Here is a 19,620-nt window from a genome sequence, read left to right as displayed (position 1 = left end):
AATCCACAAGTGTCTATGTAGTCAACAGCGAAGATCATAAGACTGAAGTTTTGTTTTCATGGTTTGTGAAGAACCCATTCAGTTGTTTAACATGTCTTACAAGAATCAGGTTTTTTTTAAAACTTTTTAAAAAGTTATCTTTAAATTGAAAAACTTAAAGATGAACCATCCCTGACAAAAACCTTTGATTTGTATTTATGATACAAACATCTCTAAGAGCAACAAAAATTGATCTCTACATCTAGCCAAAGCCTTCCAAGAAGCATAAAAATCTGAACAGCACAAAATACAATGTTACGGTCACATTTTAAAAAGCCACACTGGAAAGAATGCAGTTAATGTACCCCAATCAATTTCACCCTCTGCTCTTGTATGCCAGTCACTTTGTTCAAACAAACAAACATTGATGGTAAGTATGTTCTTATGACAAATCCAGAAGCTATGTCGCATGTCAAAGCTATATAACTTACTGATTTGGCCAGGAAATCTTAACCCTCACCCCTACGGTTTGACATTTCACTTGGGGCTACATATGTCTTGTGACACATCCACTGGCTTATGGAGCAGAATACATGCAAGCCAATTACAAGGATGAACCAATTTTAAAAAGTGCCTGCAGCTGAATGACGCTCAATCACTGCAAACAGAAAAGGGTTAAAGCAACAGTAAAAAGGGATCTGATATGAGGGAAGCATGTTATTAACATAGCAAGATGGGATTTGGATCAGTCTGGTTTGCATATGTAGAATAATATCTTGCACTCATGTGGCACCTCCTACTTAAATATTTCAGCACACTTTAGAAACCTGCTAATTTATCTGAATTTGCCCAAGGTCACAAGGCACAGTTGTGAAAGAGCCAGGAACATCAGGTTTCCTCATTCCCAGCATGCACCTCCTCAAAAGAGGGTGAACTGGAGGCCATTCTCTGGTTCTGTCAGTGGCACACATGTTGGGAGTGGCCCTGACACACATCATGATGTCAATTATGGTACACTGTACTGTGATTAGGAGGTTGAAAGAATAGTATAGAGTTATGATTGGAAGCGCCTGGGCAATGAGATGAGGAGAGAGATAAGGTTGTTGGAAATGGAGTTAAGCTGAAACACTTTTGCATTTCCTAACTTTAAAACAAAACTACAAGTATTTGAAACACTGCAACATTCTATTAATATTCTACTAATTTTTCCCCCCCTCTAAAGCTAGTGACATTGCAATGGGTTTACAACTTTTGCTCTTAGTGAATCTTTGCCTGAGGTTTATTTTAAATATACGCAAGAGCAGCTGCCCAGCAACACCTCTGCACGTTAACACAATACTGGTTGAGCTAGCATATGAAAAACTACATGACTCATCCTACGGCTGCAGAAGAAGCCACTTGCTCTTCATCAAGCCACATTCGTTTTGTCTAGACAAGGTCCATCAGAAAGGAGGAAGGCAGAGGGGAAAATATAAAGGTGGAAAGGGGCTAGAACAGTGCAGAAACAATTTTAAAAGTCCAGGAAGAAGCTGTTCTGCAATGGGGGGAGGGGCGGGGAAAGAGGGAGGGATAGTTTTCCTTCAAGATCGCCCTGAAAATATTTGTTGTATAGAAACATCATTTTGAAATTCAATAATTTTGTAGACATGACTTAGAAGTAGTTTTCAATACTAAATCTGTCCCCAGGTTATTTTTTGTAACTTCACAATAGTTTTCCTTAAAAAGGATTTGTCTCTCCTCTGTTGCTGTGTGAAAGATGCAAACTGGGGAAGAGTTTGAACTGTATCCAGAGTGCTATCAGATACACAAGATAAACTGAAGGTATGGAGAGACTCTCTTTCCTCTACTTGTCCGAATTATAGTAGCCTCAACAGTTTAACTGGTAAGTTTGTGACAATCATGCAGATTTAAGCTGACTGGCTTAAAGGGACACTCTCTGAAAGCAAGATTTTTTACCTCGCACAGTTATGGCTAAACATGTGAAGAAAAACAGCAAGTGGAAATCACGAAATTAATTTTATAAAGCCAGAGAACATGATTTAGAAAGGAAGACTGTTTCTCCATAAGAAGCTTCCCTTCACTCCTAGATTCCACAAGCAACCTAATCAACAGAGCACCAGGAACAAGCAGAGAACTTCAAAGTGCATGTTTGTGATGCCTATGAAGACTTGGAGGCAGGCTGTCCTATACACTACTTTTCTACCTTGAAAATTTTCCTTCTAGTTTGCCCAGCTTTGAACACTGAACAGGGTGTGATAAGACCAGTGAGAAGGAGACAGTTCCAGTGTTCCAGCAAAATAGACTGGCCAAAAGGGAAACTGACTGAGACCTGCTATACCCAGGCCCTTATCATGGGATCAGTTAGCAATCGAGACATTTACAGGTTATGTTTGTAGCATTAGTATTGTACTAGTAGTTTTTCCACAGCATATATAATAATTGAGACAGAACTAAATTGAACTTACACAGTTAGATGCTATTTTTCACTGCAAGTTACCACAGCAAGATTTTCATAACTGTTAAGTTGCAACAACAAAAATTATATATGATTTATCACCCAGCCACTTCAGATTATTGGATAAGAGTAAGCTATATACACAAGGAAAGTCAATACTTTTGTGATGAGCATGTTGATATTCTGAGAAAAAAGGAAACATAAGATATGAAAATGTCTAGAATCTGGTTTCTTATTTCTGCTTTTGTTTCCTTGGACAGCTCCTCCCAATTCAAACTGTGATAGGAGAAGTAGCAGATGTTGCCAAGAGATGTCCCAAGTGGAGGAATGATGGTCTGATTTCCAAGATGCCATGTGAAAGGCTGTTCTGTTGAATATCGTTTGGAGCTCTAACGTAGCTGAGTCCTGGGAATGGGCAGACTGGAGCAGTGTGTTCTTGGAATAGAGGGTGCTCTGGAAGAATTATGGCATAACAGCAATGGAAACCGTAATAAATGACAATAATAAGTAGGACTGAGCCCAGTAAGAGGAAGTGTCAGCGGGATCTTACAATCAGTTGCCTTTAAATAATCAGTCTGTTGTCATGACACCCCTGTTGCTCTTACCTGATTTGAGAGGGAGGTGCAGAAGAGTGATGAAGAGACTAGTACACTCAGACAAGACTAAAGTAAGAGCTGAAATGTGGCTCTCTCACCAGCAGATGGCAGAGTAGCCTGGAGGAGCAGAGCTAGGGCCAGAGGCTCCTTTCTTATATAAGGATAGAGCCCAGAGGTGGCCTTGTTCGTGGTGGTAGTTATTGACTTAAGGGAGGAGTCATGGCCTCACTGTCACCTTTTAAAAATTGAAAGAATCTGAAAAATGAAAAAAAGTGACCCAAAGTCCCACTGGGAAGAAGCAGGAAAGTGGCTGGAGCAGCAGGGCCCCAGACCCTTTAAAAGTTCTTAGCATCTCCTGCCGTTTCCACTGGTGCCAGGTGCACGTAGGGCCAGCTGGACCTTGCTCCTGCCAATAGAGCTGCAAGCCTAATGGGCAAGACAGGAGCACTGGATAATTCCTCCAATGCTGAAGAAAACATTTAGCTTTCACTGGAGATCTTACATAAACAAAGATGTGCATGTGTGCTTTGAGAGAATGATGTGTATTCATTTTCTGAGTGTTCTGTTTTGCGAGTGATGGTAGTTGAATTATTCAGAGCTGAAATAACATGAAAACCAAGCAATCCTGGACTATATTCCTCCTAGAAATATAGCTTTGAAAAGGTACTTTTGTAGTTAGACTGTAAGCTCTTTGGAGCAGGGCTTGTCTGTGTTATGTCTTCGTACAGTACCTAGTGTGACTCAAACTCCTGTTATGATTGAGGACCCTGGAAACTACAGTAATGCAAGAAAATAATCTAATAAGATGTATTACTGACTAGAGCAGAAGCAAGGCCCATAGCACCTTTGAACACATATAGTAATCACCTGAGAAGGAGAAATCCATTGTATACATGCCCATAGTAGGTAAGCTTGTGCAGAGTTTGTGTACTTGCTGACCATCTTAAAAGAATCATAGCTACAACATATTTTAATTCACTCTTACAGTTATTTTTTGTGCAACTCTTATATTAAGCCATAGAATTCATCAGTACTAAAAAAAGTTAAATGCCAATAATATTTATAAACTGGATGGAGTAGAATCACACTTTAAGGCTCTAAAGACTTACTCCAGAAGCACGTCCAGTAGTGGGTTCTGTGTTTATTATGTCTCAATATCAGAACAAATGCCTACTTCAAACCAAAGGGTGCTGCCATACTCCCAGTGCTCCTAGTTCCAGCATTCCTGCTACCTGGAAAGCATTTGTGACTCAAAGACACCTATAAATTTTAACTTCTGAATTTCTAACCCAGAGGAGAAAAAAGCTAGCTCACAAGCAGCTGCTACACACTAAGCTACAGGCAGTGTAAGTTTTATTTTTTCTCACCCTTGTTTAGCCTGACACCCACTGAAACTGGCAACTGGAACAACTTGCTTGAGTTGACTCAGAGACAATTTATGCATGCAGAAGTCATATATTATATTAACACGGTTCCTTTGATCCCAAACGTTCCAAGCACACTTAAATGACTTTAGATATATTTGACACTAGTAGAAAGCAGTCTCCTCCAGGGAAGAGGGCAGCAGCCAGTCCATGGCCCAGACACTGGAGGAGGAAAACTAATCAAATATATCAGTACAAAATCAAACTTAATAAGCACAAAGGGATCACCGACACAAAAGCAGAGCTAACTACTCATATTTAAGGTTCTCCTCTGAGAGGACACAAACCCTAACAATTTGGGTGAAAATTTCAAGTGCCCAAGTTACTTTTGAAAATGGGACTTAGGAGCTTAAGTCACTTAGTGACCTGGGCACATCCCCCTTTACCTACTTCAACACGACACAAACAAAGGGTAATAAAAGGAGACCAAGCATCCTGCAGCCTCAAACATTACCCACTCTTTCTCCACAGGCATATACCATAGCGGCAGTCTCCTTAGAAACCAATTAGGGAGGATCCCAAAGCACTCTACTAGCAGAGTCACAAACTGCATATAAGGGTCAAGCCCCCCCATCACGCAGCTACTGCAGCTGAAACGCAGGGCTGTTTCATGGCACAACACAAGGCAGACGGTGAAGCCAATAAAGGCCATGGGCCCCTGGGAACTGGGCCTAAGGAAGCAAAAGGCAATTGCACAAGGAAGAGTTTGGCCACAACACCACAAATGGTGCAGGTGGCCTGGCACACAAATAACCGAGCATGAGAGGCAAGGACCTCATCTGACAGGCAGGGAGCCAGCAGCTCCGGGCACCCGTTCGCCCCCCAGTCCGCTGCCACATTTTTAGAGGCATCTGCAGCTCAGTGAGGGATGGGGGGGCAGGGGTCTCTACAGGGACTCTCCCTTTAACGCCACGGGCCTGGCTGGGGGCTCCAGCCCCTCCCTGAGCGGCAGCTCCGGCGGAGGGAACCCACCTGCACAGAGGATCCAAGTCCAGGCTCTGGGCCTCGCCGCCTCCCCGCAGCCCCGCGAGCAGGAGCAGGAGCGGCCAGGCCGGGAGGCGGGGCGCCGGGAGCCACCCCGAGCTGCGGGCGGCGCGTCTCATGGGTGCAGCACGGAGACCTCAGAGCGGAGCCGGAACTAGCGGGCACCGCTGCCCCTGGGACATGATAGAGAGGAAGGGGGGGTCATGTGATCCCCACCCCCGGCCGCTCATGTGACTCCCGGGTCATGTGACCAGTCATGTGAATGACAGGCTCTGCCGGGGCGGCGCTGGTGCCCGGCGAAGGGGGGCGTGAGGGGGTTGTGTCTGACCCCGCCCCTACTCACCAGCTTCCCCCCCCTCGCCCCGAGATCCCTCACAGGCAGCCAGGCCACGTTCGCCCAGTGACAACTCTCCCCCAGAGCACCCCCCGCAAGCCCCCTGAACCTGTTCCGGCCACCACCCCCCCGCACTCGACAAAACCCGGCCCGGTACTCACCCCTTCCCTCGTAGGGTGACCAGACAGCAAATGTGGAAAATCGGGCAGTGGGGGGTAATAGACCCATTAGAAAACCCAATCGGGACTGTCCCTATAAAACGGGACATCTGGGTCCTACACCTTCCCCCCCCCAGCACCATCCCTCCTGCACCTTCAACACTCCTGGGCACCACGCCCAACACATACACACTGACACCTCCCAGCACCACCTCCCCCCACACACCCCACTGATGTTATATCCTTGGGCCAGCCGGGCTGCGGAATGAAGTCACTTGAGGCCAACAGCAGGGCAGCTAACAAAACTATCCATTATTTTGCACCACAGAGCTCAAACTCTAACCGCCGAAGCGCTACATTCCAATAACTTACTAACTTCAGTTGCAGGAACAAAACCATGACAACCAAACACAACAATTCTCCCCCAGAACACCCAAATACACCACGACTAGAACTAAGAGGGAGGGTAGAGTGCTCCATTCCGGCTAAAACCTGGGATTATTTTGGCCCCCATAACCTGGGTTCCGCCCCTAGCCAGGTCCAGGCCGTGAGAGGCCTTCTGTCCTCTAGTGAATACGGCGAACCTCCTGTTTTGCACCCCGAAAGTACAAGGGTTCAGGGTCTGCAGCACAAACAGGTGAGGAGGTGATATACAGGCTGGCAAAGGGGGTAACTCAGCCGCCGGAGTAAGGAGGAAAACATCAGAAACAGAATATTGTGATTCGGGGCACCAAGAAGGTAATCAGACTACCACGCGATTGTCCGAGAACTGGCATGACCAGAAACAGCTGAAATCATACAGTCACTGCCAGGTAACATCTCTCAGTCGACTGGGGTAGAACAGTCCTCTTGATTATGATGTGGCAGGACCCATTTAGTCGGAAATATAATTCCGAGCCAAAACTGGCTGTCGGGACGGGCTAAGTGGTTCTTTGCTCTGGGGTTCCCGTCGAACTTGTATATTGTTGCTGATGTTGCACCATGTCGGGTTCGAGTAGAGGTTCAGCATAGATTCTCAACGCAAGGTTGCAGTTAGCCTGTTGTCCCTCATTGTGAAGGCTGGAATGTGTGGGGTCGTACATGATGTGTTCTAGGAAGTAAAAGGTTCCAAGGCACTTTTGAATGGAGTGTTCTGTCCCTTGCTGTTTCAAGCGGTTCATTGTTCTGCAACAAATCTTTTCAGCTAATCTCATTGGTGAGCGAATAGAGTTATGGTCCGCACGGTGATGTGGTGTATTCCCGTTTAGCTTCGATAAAATTTGGAAAACTCTGAGAGATGATTACTTGCGTCCGTTGGTCGCTAAGTCTAAGTTTCTGGCACGGACCGATACGATAAAGAGTCGCCGTAGTTTTGTAGTACTCTCGTGCAGTATGGACTGCATTATAGAGATCTCGGCATTTAGATGGTCAATCTTTAACTGCCATTTCCAAGAAACCAGTGTTCTTACAAGGGGACCAGGGAACAGAATACAAGTGTTGAATAACTTGCCCACGGGTTTTTCGCGCAGTCCCATGGTGGTAGTGGGGGCGCCCATGGGGTGCATTCTCACAACCGCGAACCATGACAACAAGCTTTGCTTCCTCTCAAATAGCATTCCCAATCCAGGCCACCAAAAATAGCGTCATCCATTCCTTCAGTGAACTATTCCACCCAAACAACCAAAGGACGGAATGTAGCTGTTTTCTAACATCTTGACTCCAGTTGGTGGTGAAATATGACCAACTCTCCCCCACAACAAACACCAAGATTGATACCAACTACCCGTCCTCCTGGACATGTTAGGAACAAGGTCGGTGAGCGAGAGGGTTTGTTAAGAATTCCATGCCATCACCAGGTCTAACTGGGGACAATAGGGTCAACCGCGAGTTCCCTTCCTTTACTGAGTACAGTATGGGTACCTACCTTTCAAAGTAGAAGATTCCTTTTGGGTCACTATCTTGATTTTAACGCAAAGCAACCTTGAGAGGACCATCTGCATTGCCGTGCAGAAGTGATTTCCGATATTTAATTCATATGTGTCTGAAAGTAACAACCCCAACGTTGCAATAGACTAGCAGCTATGGGGAATCCTGTGTAAGGGTCCAAAAATACATCAGAAGGTCGATGGTCTGTGGAAGAGAAACTTTCAACCCAAACAAGGTTACGACACTTCCGAATTGCCCAAAAACAATCCTATGCTCAACGTCGAAGTTTGGGCGTAGTAGTTTCTGCTGTGCTTAAGAGTGCGTGAAGCAAAAGCAATTGGTCTCTCTTCTCCCGAGCATAAATGTGTGACATGACTGCTCCCCACCCAAGGGGAATGCAATCGCTAGCCAATGAGGGTAAAGATGATCAAAGTGCGTTAGAACTTTAGAATTAGCCAGTGCAATCCTTAGCTTTAAATCACATCACAGGTTTCAGTCCACTGCCAGCTCCCTTGTTTGCCGCATTGAAGCTCATGAAAGTGGGTTTAGCATGTGACTAACTGGAAGATGAAACTTCCATAATAGTGCAGTAGTCCTAGAAAAAACCGAAAAAACATCTGGCGTGCATTTCGAGTGGGGGAAGCCTCCACAAGAGCTAACTTTTGCAAGAGGCCCTAGAAGACTGCATAATCCAATGATTGGTCCAGATATTCACAGAGGGATTTGAAAATTCACTTGCTTGCGAAACTCGTAGCCATAGCTCCATCTTTGTAAGGTAGCCTCTAAATTCTTAAGTGATCCTCGTTCATCTTCCAAGTTGACCAGGATATCAATCCAGAAAGCACTGAACGCCTGACAATCCACACAAGACGGTCCAATAGCACCCTTGGGAAACCAAAAAAGGGGCCCCGGGGAGCAGAAGTTACCCCAGTAAGCACAATATCGATAAGCCCCCCTTATGAAGTCACAATAATTCAAACAGCTTCTGGGACTTCCACGACATCATCATAAATATCTTGACTCGATCAATCTTACTACTTTTTGTCTCGCAGCCAGACCTCAAGAGTCACAATGCGGGGGAAAGCGGGTATGCGCATGCACAACAACACTGGAGAGCGATTAAAATCACCGCAAAATCTGGAAGAGAAGCATCTTCTTCACTTGCGACGATAGGATGCCCATGACTATGGGTAACTGGTATTAGACTCACATCGGTGACAGGCGCAACCGGTCTCTCATACTTTGGCCTGAAATGCCTATATGGCACATTCAGGCTTGCAGGAGGATCTGTAACCTTTGTCCAAATTGAATGTCAAACGGCACAGGATGGGTAGAATCCCTCATACTCCTCAATCACTCCACTAAAAACAGTCACATGTGCCACTTAATACAATTCTGGGTAGACAGGTGTCTCTGTTATCTTGAGCAGTCCCGTCTAACACCCCTTCAAGTTTATTTTTCTCCCTTGTCACTCACCCCCGCCTGCTAGAAATGCACATGCTAGAAATCGCTTCTCGCTTAAGAGAACCAAGACCCGAACCCTGACATTAACGCGCTGGGTATTATCCCATCTCACCCACAAACAGTGGCAATTTAGGCCACGGCCTGGTTTCCCCCATTGAAGACCATCACCTAACATAATAAGCCGCCCAACCAGGCAACAAGCTTCTCCTATAACAAATCTTCAGAAAGTGTTGTTGCCTTAAGCCAGAGAGCCGTACTTTCTAATACACAGTCTTCGGAGACCACGGACCGCTGCACGTCATTCCACCGTATAGTCATCCAACCCGGGTTACCTGCGACGTTAAACATAGCAACCCCGTCGAAGTCCCACTGCGCCAAAGACAATAACAGCAGTTTGGCTCACTCATCCGTGTCTTACCAAGAGGTTTTTCACTTTGAATCATCCTGGTCTCCTCTGCTAACGCCCGTAGTCAGGGTTCATCTTTGTCTGCACAGTAGACACCATCCAATGAATGGGAGGCTTCTTTTCTTCTTTGTACAGGCACCACTCAATGCTGTCCCCGTTGGACCAACAGCTTAATGACGCCCGACAAGAGAGAGCGAGAGTTTGTTAGTCATCTAAGGTGCCACCAGCAAGCCTTACAGCGACAGAATCTCTGATATGCCTGGACCCCGCTTACCCTCATTCAGGCGTATTAATTGACTTCCTGGCGACACGTGTTGGTAAGGTTTCTTGTGACAACACTTGGCAACCCTAAGGGGTACAACCAGTATTGCGCCTCCCTGTAGCCATCCCAATGAGACAAGCAATATCAACAGCCTTCGGTAACGTAAGTGAGTCCTCTTGTCAGTAGGAACCCCGTATAGCCATTACAGGCCACAACACAACCCTTCCACGCAGGGCATGTTTAACAATCTCTTAAATTCCACTGGTCTTGCCTAGCTTTTAAAATTGCTACAAAATTGACCACGTCAAATCTCTTTTTGGTCTCTTTGTGGACCTAATCTTCAGCAATTACAATGGTTTGGGGAAAAATGGATCGCAGATTTCACAAATCACGTAAAGATTAAGTCTCAGGCAACAGGTGTAGTAGCTTGCATACAAGGGAGTAGTTAGCCCTACAACATTAAGAATATTGGCACTTCTCGTTCTTAGTATTTGCAAAACAAAACTCAAATCCAAAGTATACACATGCCACTGCCTATCTCATCAAAGTTCCAGTGGCTGGTCAGAGAGCCAATGATTTTAGTTTCACTTCACAGTCATGAAAAAGCAGTTTTTGTTGTGTTTTTTACCTGACTCTACTTTCTGTTACTGGAGCGCACCGACCAGTCCCTCGTCGCACTTGTTATGATATTAGGCAGCCGTTTTAGAAAGAAACTTGAGCCAGAACAGGCCAGACAGCAGACAGCTAACAAAACTACCATTTATTTACACACACAGAGCTCACCTAACTGGCTGAAGCAGGCTAGGCTATCCCCTAATAATCTAACTCAGTTGCCATGGGAACAAAAACCATGACAACCAAATACACAACAACTGACACCTCACCTGGGCACTCACCGCCCCCCCACACAGACACACCACTGAAACCTCCCCCAGGGACTCACTCCCCGCTGACACTTCCCCTGGGCACTCCCCTCCCACACACCCCAATAACACCTCTGCCGGGCACTCACCCCCCCACACACCCCACTGACACCTCACCTGGGCACCCAACTGACACCTCCCCAGACACTCTCACACACACACACACACACTGCAATGACTTCTCCCCTGGGCACTCACATACCCCCTCGTGCCCCCACTGACACCACTGCCGGGCACTCACCCCACACACACCCCACTGACACCTCACCTGGGCACTCAACCCCCCCATGCACCCCACTCACCCAAGTACTGACCCCTCCATTCAGCCCAGTGACACTTCACCCCCCATACACCCCACTGACACTTCACCCAGGCACTCAGGCCCCATGTACCCCACTGACACTTCATCTCCCCATGCACCCCAGTGACATCTCACCTGGGCACTCTGTCCCCAATACACCCTAATAACACCTCACACCCAGCTCCCACACCTCAGTAACTCAACCTCTACACTGCCCTACATGCCCCCAATCACATATCCTTAGTCCCCACATGCGCGCGCGCGCACACACACACACACACACAGCATCTCTCAATCGTACACATACACTCCACCTATTGTGCCACCACAGGGCTACCCATATACCCCAACATCCCCTGACATACATACTCAGTCCCTCACATAGATGCACATACCATAACACCCTTGCCTTTACTCACATTCTGTTCTTTAAACATCCCGCATACTCATCTGCTACTTACAACACCCCAACAACCAACTACACATATAAACTCATCCCACAATCCCCCAACACCTCCCCTCACAAACATCCATGACAAACCCACATCATATCTATACACAAACACGTGCATTCCCTCATATACACAACCCAAACAGTATGCATAGACATACCATTGAGATCAGCTATGAGAAGCTGAATGGTGGAAATTTTTTTAAAATGTTAAGTGAGATTTTTAATGACTCATTTATTCCTGTATAATGTTTCTGTAAACAAAAGCTCACTGTTGTCATGATTATCATTTTGTTTTTTATATTTAAGTGGCAACGGTTTGCAAACCTTTTAGAACTTTCTAAATAAATAAATAAAAAGATTAAAAACAATTCACACATAGCAAAATTCTTCAGCACTGGGAGAGAGTGAAAGTAATACCATATGGGTGAAACCTGCCAGCAAGTCTGTGATTAAATGACAGCTGCAACGATTACTACAGCAGGAAAGCCAAGACGATGTAGAAACAATACCTTGTTTCAAACTTTGGGAAGGAGTGGAGGCTTGCACACTGCAGCATTTTTCTTACAGGGATGTAGAAGAGACATCCCCTATTGCCATCTCCACTCAGTTTATCTCAGCAGAGCCAGTAGACTCTGAACTTGAACAATCGGTTACTACCAGGCATCAGGGCCGGTACAACCATTTAGGTGACCTAGGCGCTCGCCTAGGGCACTAGGATTTGGGGGGTGCCATTTTCTTCAGCAGCGACTGTGGCGGCCAGATCTTCGGCCGCCCCAGTCGCCGCTGGCATTTAGGTGGAGGGAGCTGGGGCAGGGGAGTGCGGGGAGGGCCGTCTGCAGCAAGTAAGGTGGGGGGGTGGCATGCAGGGGAACTCCCTGCCCCAGGTCACCTCTGTCCCGCCTCCACTCCGAGCATGCCATGGCTGCTTCACTTCTCCCGCCTCCCAGGCTTGCAGTGCCAATCAGCTTAGGCGCCGCAAGCCTGGGAGGTGGGAGAAGTGAAGCAGCGACGGTGTGCTCGGGGAGGAGACGGAGTAGGGGTGAGCTGGGGCCGGGGGGGTGCCTCAGGGCGAAGGGTGGGAAGCAGCCGCAGGGGGGGAAGCTCAGGGCAGGGGCGTGGGTGGAGAGGCACAAGATGGAAGTTTCACCTAGGGTGCGAAACATCCTTGCACTGGTCCTGCCAGGCATATGTTATAAATAGGGACACAAGAAGAAAAAATAGGGACATACCTTATAACTCTATTGAACTACACTTTAGATGGAGAGCATTCTGGAGCGACAGCCAGAAAATGGAAACAAACATTTAAAGACTTATCCCTCCCAAAGAGTGACAGCTGGCATTTATGGAAAGAAATTCTGCCCAGTAGTTATCAGCACTCTATAGTAGGAATTTAAACAAACAGAAATATAAAATGTATAAGACACATCACTGAAAGTGTTTTCTTTTTTTCCCCCACCCTACTGCCTCACATCCTGCATCATTTTGACAAGTGGGACTCCAAACCAGGAGCAAGATTATAATAACCTAGTTCATATTGAATAATACAATACTCCACAAGCAGTCCAACCGGGACTACTCATGGTATAAGACACTATTCAATGTGAGAAAGAATATCACAATCTAGCCCAAGAGCAGAGTCCTAAACTGATGAAGACAGGATTAGGAGAGTAAAGGCACCCACCTCTGGTCCCACTACTTGAGGGAGAAACTGAGACATGAAACAGCATTCTACGTATACCTGGTCAAGATCTGTGATAAAATTAAAGGGGCATAGTAAAAGCTGTCAGACTTTAAATGTTATCTTCCATGACAGTTTTCTCTTATTATAAGATTCAGGGTTAATAACTCTCATGATTTTATTGTGAGTCTTGTGATTTTTGGTGTTTTTGTTAAAGCCCCAGTTCTGGCGCTTTGTGGTTATGTGGGAATATCAGATGGTTGGTTGGGTGTTTTTGTTTGTTTGATGGGTTTTTTGTGTTTATTTGTTTTTGTTTGTTTTGTTTTGTTTTTAAATAAGTTTGCAGCCAGTCTGGTTGTGGAGAAAAGATTGGAAATATGAACCCAAAGGCTTAGAAGAGAAATAAAAAAAAATCCAGAATCTTTTATTTTTAAGCCAATCTCATGGGGGTGGGGAGGTTCTGGCTCATGATTTTTGAATGATTAGGTAATACTGAGTTTTACTTTAAGATTTTCCGGCAAAGTTAAGTATCTGCTATGCTGAATTCACCACAACAGAAAATAAATAAATAAATAAATAAAATTAAAAAAGCCACTTGTACTACTACATCTCGCACTCTAAACAAAGCAGTGCAGACTTGTTATCACCTATCCATAAATTCTGCATTTATTTACCAAAACAAAGAGTCGTGCCAGAATTAATAGCAGTGCAGACAGACATACTGTATCTTCTAATTTGAATGATCAGATTAACTATTTAAATTATAAAGTTGAGTAGGGTCTTGTACCTGAAAAGACTTACGCATATACTTAACTGACTTCAGGGGAGCTAGTCACGTGCTTAACATTACGCACGTGACTAACTCCATTGAAATCAATGTGGCTATTCACTTAGTTAAATTTTAAGCACATGTGTAAATCTTTGGAGGCTCAGGGTCTAGGAATTTATCACAATTCAGTTAGATTATGTTATCTGAAAAGGACAAACCCAACGCTGTTTTCCGATAAAGGAATTAAGAAGTTTATCCTTATCTAGTTCCCAGTTCTGCAAGCTGTTTCACATACACCAACCCCTGCACTTGCACAAAGCCCTAAAGATGTCAGTGGTGTTCCTGGCAAATACAGAAGTCCATGAAGAGCAGCTGGCCCTCCCTGGAAAAACAAAAAAATTGTGCATGTATGTGCAGTGCAGTCATGAGCATCATCAGCCTACCAGCAAAATCCAGGTTAAAATATAGCAAGGTAGTTATAAAATTACAGAAGTATTTAAATATACATTGAAATTGCTGATACCTTTAAAATCAAATTAAAAGGTATAACTGACTTCAGCTGGCTGGAATCCCATGGATATAAGACTGAGCCTGCAAACAAAATACACATATGCTTAATTTTAAGCACATGGATCATTCAATATTCTCATTGAAATCTATCTATCTTAAATAATTTTGGGGCACCATATAAAATGGAATAATTCATTAAAAATACATTTGTATAAATAATAATTAAAGCATTTACCTCTCATGAAATTGGCATATCAGCAGTCTCTCAGTAAGTCAGAAACTATAGAAATGGTAACACATTAAAAATATTCCATAAACTTAATCCAATTGTTGCCTTTTCCTCTTCAGCAGCTGAGACATGGCATGCATGGGTTAAGTTTAGTTTTAGTCTGTCTCTAGCATCTTGGGCTCAGGTTCAAAACCTCGGGTTGTGGCTGATTTCTAGGAGACAGGATATCATAGATTATGGCTGGACTAGTCCTTTGGGGTCCTTCCTCAGGCCTGGTCTGGTCTGGTCTCAAATGTTATGGCCAATATCAGAATCATCATGCTTCATAGGTCCTTGTGTGAAGGTGGTCTCAGGTATAGTTTGCTTTTTAAGTGTTTTCTTCCAAAGTGGTGTCTCAGTTCCCCATGACAGTTACATCTGGTCTGTGGCCTTTCAAAAATCAGGAAGCAAAACTTCTCTCTGTCTCAAGTGGCATTTTTACTGTAAATCCTCCGTGGCTCAGGAAAGTTTCTTCTCAGGTAAGGTTAGGACACTTTTAGTCACTAATTTTCTCAACACTTTACAATAGTAAAAGAATTATTTCCAGCCTTTCTAAGGCACAGAACTCTCCATAGGATTCCTCTCCGGCCAGTTCTAGTCTCTAAAAATCACATATCCCATTGTTCACTGTCACAGTTCACAGAACCTCACGCTCTCTACCTACCTATTGTCACTGTTACAGTATCTCTCACTTTCTTTTGCTCACTCACTCTCTCCTTTCTCTCTAGCCTCTTTCTCCCTTTAGTCTTATCTTATTTTTACTTTTCCTGTGACTTTGTTTCTCCTTTGTTTTTCTATTGCTCCTGGTAATAGTATTTTTCAAAGGCTAAACCTCTGATAAGGGTACCTCCCCATTCATACCCACTTAGCCTATTTTATACTAGTTTAAAACAAGATTATTACAAGAATGCAAACAGGGTCTGATGACCTTGTTTCACAGGCCTTGGTTTAGGCCTCTCAATGCCTTTACAAGGATAACATGACTTTTCCAAATCCAGCTGGTATTGCTCAATGAAACTCTAATGTAAAATCAACTTTTTCTAAATTTGCTGAATTTAACCCCATGCCCTGATGCAGGGCAAATTCTTACATACTGCACTTTGCGTACATTACTGACAAGGGTGCTGTTTTGCCCTCTGTGCCAGGAGATAACACTAGGTATTATTGATATCCTGAGACATTCTCTAAGCCTTTGGGTCATCGTAGAAATGATTCTTCTAGATGCCCACCAACGCCAAAAGAGCCTCCAAGTTCTTTGTGGCAGCTGTTGCAGGAATCTCTCCTCTTTCCTCTGCATGAGTTGTCAGAAATTAGCTCTTCAGGCATCTCTTCAAGACTGTCTGCCACAATGTACTCAGCTTTTCAACACAGTGAGTTGGGTATAACTGGGCCACAAAATAAGAAAAGCGTGGAGACCAAAAGGAATCTCTGTATAAGAAGATTATTATTGTCATTTGTCTGTGGGTCATTTTGAAGCCTAAAATGTCTGTTGAGTCAGTGTGAAGCCATGGAAACAACTACAAACGTGTCTAGGAGTTCTTTTTGTTCAGAAAATCACCAGGATCAATCATCACTGGGACTCATGATCTGTTACTGTCCAGTTTTTAAGAACGTAGACATTTTGACTCTATGCATTACACCCACGTGATCTATTTATGCCATGCCAAGACTCCTAGATCATTGTGATAGTGGAAGTAACCCAACCAATCACCATCCTTACTCTGCAGCTTCTTTGCATTCCTGTGGTTGTATGAGGGAGACTACATGGATGGTGGATTACCTGGCCAACTGCCATATCCGTGAGACAGCACAGGCTCTCAGCTATGAGTACAGCATTGCTAAGTGAAATCTTGGACTCCTGGAAGTCAATGGAAGTTTTTTGGGGGGGTTTCACCTTTCACCCCATTCTATGTGTTATTCCTTTTAGCCACTGAATCCCACAGAATGAATGATGCTAGGGTTTGAAGGAAGAGGTTCACTTTTCTAATTTTTCATTTGTTTTAACTACTATGTAACTTTTCAAAACGCTTTGGGCTTTGGAAAAAATGAAGAAAAAGAAAGAAGAAGACGACTTTTCCAAACATGTTGATATTGTGAAAAGTTACCACATGGCAGAGTTAAAGTGTACTTTTTCCATTTGCTGCTCAGTAACTGTTCTAAAGTTGGAGACATTCTGAAGGATGCGAAAGGAAAAACATTTAAAAAATGAGTGACAAGACAAAAACTTGACCATCATTCATTTTATTGCACTCAGCAGCAAAAGGAGGGGAAAGGAGGGAGAAAGGGGTGAAAGAAGGACAACTGAAAACATAAAATTAAAAAATCTGAGGGGAAAATATTTAACAAAAATGTTTAAAAATATCTTTTTTCCATTTTGAACCTTGCAAAACAGAAACAACTTCAAAATTTCTATCTTTTTTGCAACAGTTTTTCCACTTTTCATTCAGCTCTAATTATCTCCAACCTTCTCCATCTTCTTCTGAATTTGTGACAACTGCTTATACTGCAGAGCCTGGCTGCACAAGTATCCTGGGAATTAATGCCATGTTTGCCCCTATACTGTCCTCCTCCTAAGGCAGGCGCTATAGATCAGAATTACTCATCCCATCTGAGAGATTGATATCCCTTTCTGAATCCTGTCCTCAATTTGACTGGATAGATAAGACATATCCTCAGGACTCCTTCCCCAAAGCAACCAGCTTCAGCTACAGTCAAGAGTCAAAGCTATAAATCAAAACCTTCTAGCTTCCTGTATACCCACCTGGACACAGACAAACCTCACTGGCCCCAGCAAGACCAAACTAGATTAATTTGTTGTTACCAGTTACTCAGAAAATTGTTTTCCTGGTGACCAAGTAAAAATAAAAGAAAGTAAAACAACATGATGTAACAGTGACAACCAAACAAAAAACAAACCCCAAACCAATTAGGCGCATCTGTGGTCTGTAACTTGTTCTGTGACTCGTCATTTAAGACTGCCTAGATCTTCTCAAAGACCAAGGGCTCCTTTGTGGAGTACCCTACCAAGGTTTCTCAAACTTAATTGTACCGCGATCCTGACAACAAAAATTTCTACATGACCCTGGGAGTGGGGGCCAAAGCCGAAGCCCAACGCCTTCAGCCTCAGGTGAGATGACTGTAACCTGAACCCCACCTGCCACCCAGGGCTGAAGCCCAAGGACTCAGGCTTTGGCTCTTGGTGGTGGGGTTCGGGGTTCAGCCCCAGACGGTGGGACTAGGGCTTCAGCCTGAGGCCTCTGCAGCAAGTCTAACATCAGCCCTGGTGACCCCAGGGGTCCTACTTTGGGATCGTGACTCACAGTTTGAGAACCGCTGCTATAAGCAAAGCTATATAGACATAGCACAAACCTGATATCACAGTATTGCCACAAGGTGACAGTATTAAATCAAATCTATGAAGACAGTATGTTTTATTTTTCTGATTCTCCTCTGAATACTGTATACCAGAAATAAAGGGAGAGTATTTTGCCTGCAACTGGTATTCCATTGTTTATTAATCTCTGGGGGATGGGAATTGTCTAGGTCCAATTTTTTGTACAGTTTTACTCATGAGCATTTGTTTTCAGTTGCCCCACCCTGTGTGCCTTGAAAATACATTCTTGTCTAATCAAATCTCTCATGTTTATGGGTGCTCATCACTATAATATCTGTTATTTACATAGTGCTTCAGTAAGTCCATGTAACACAAATCCTCCTAGCATTCTTAACAGAACTAACAATGTAGCTTATTGTATAAGAATAAACAAATTGCTAATGGACTGAAAATATCTTCATTGCCGGTATTCATTTTCTTCTTTATTGTTATTTTCACTGCGGAAAGATTTTTGTAGCTCTGACACAATTTTTAAAATGCTGGCATTTTTCTCTGTATCTTGTTATCTGAATACTTTCTGTTATACTTTAACAGTTTTAGATTAGCTGGTGGTGTGCTAAGGTATTTCTAAAGAGAACTGCTATAAGATTTTAAATTAAACATATCTTTAAGATGAAAAAGTTATATCCTTCAATAACTCCAAACAGCATCCCTTGGTATTGATTAAAAATACATATTTAATGAATGACTCCTTCTTGCTAAATGTATTTGCTAATTGCCAGCAGTGGTCAGCAGTGAAGTTACTGATATTCCCTCAGTTTTCATTAATACATTAATAATAACAAGTTTGTTTACTATTAAAGGGCATTTTAACATTTTTTTCCCCATGACACCCAAACCACCCATCTTTTTTCTCATGTAATTTCCACTTCCCATAATTTTTTGCATTGTTTCAACAAATTTGAGAAATTAAGAAGTTGTAATACCCAAACATAATAATTTGTTAATTTAAAAAAACTGTGCCATATATTGACAAAATAGATATTACGTTATATGAATATATATTTTATAAGTTCATGTTCTACCAATAAAAAAATAATATTTTATACTAGAAATATGTATTAATTGCATATTTCCCAGTATTTTATAAACCTAATTATTGCTATGACTTACCTTTGGAAGTTTGTTGTCTCATAGACTCATAGACTTTAAGATCAGAAGGGACCAATATGATCATCTAGTCTGACCTCCTGCACAATGCAGGCCACAGAATCCTACCCATCCCCTTCTATAACAAACCCCTAACCTATGTCTGAGTTATTGAAGTCTTCAAATTGTGGTTTGAAGACCTCAAGCTGCAGAGAATCCACCAGCAAGTGACCCATGCCCCACGCTGCAGAGGAAGGCGAAAAACCT

General features: G+C 43.7%; 1 protein-coding gene across 3 annotated transcripts in view; it reads right to left on the bottom strand.

Annotated features, from left to right (window-relative positions):
- IGF2R (insulin like growth factor 2 receptor) overlaps nt 1-5,668 on the bottom strand; it is a 100,318-nt gene extending 94,650 nt beyond the window's left edge. For 2 of the 3 annotated variants that reach the window (XM_075064083.1, XM_075064084.1), the window contains exon 1: nt 5,427-5,652. In XM_075064083.1, coding sequence (XP_074920184.1) covers nt 5,427-5,557 — 131 coding nt within the window. In that variant the 5' untranslated portion in view covers nt 5,558-5,652. Of the gene's footprint in view, nt 1-5,426 lie in introns of all 3 variants that reach the window. The other variant, XM_032793182.2, reaches the window with a different exon arrangement.
- Between the last annotated feature and the right edge of the window lie 13,952 nt (nt 5,669-19,620).

This window comes from Chelonoidis abingdonii, chromosome 3 (genome assembly GCF_003597395.2).
Source record: "Chelonoidis abingdonii isolate Lonesome George chromosome 3, CheloAbing_2.0, whole genome shotgun sequence".
In the NCBI taxonomy this organism is placed as follows: Eukaryota; Metazoa; Chordata; order Testudines; family Testudinidae; genus Chelonoidis; species Chelonoidis abingdonii.
Note: the sequence above shows the minus strand (reverse complement) of the source record. Positions and strands in the feature narration are given on the sequence as shown.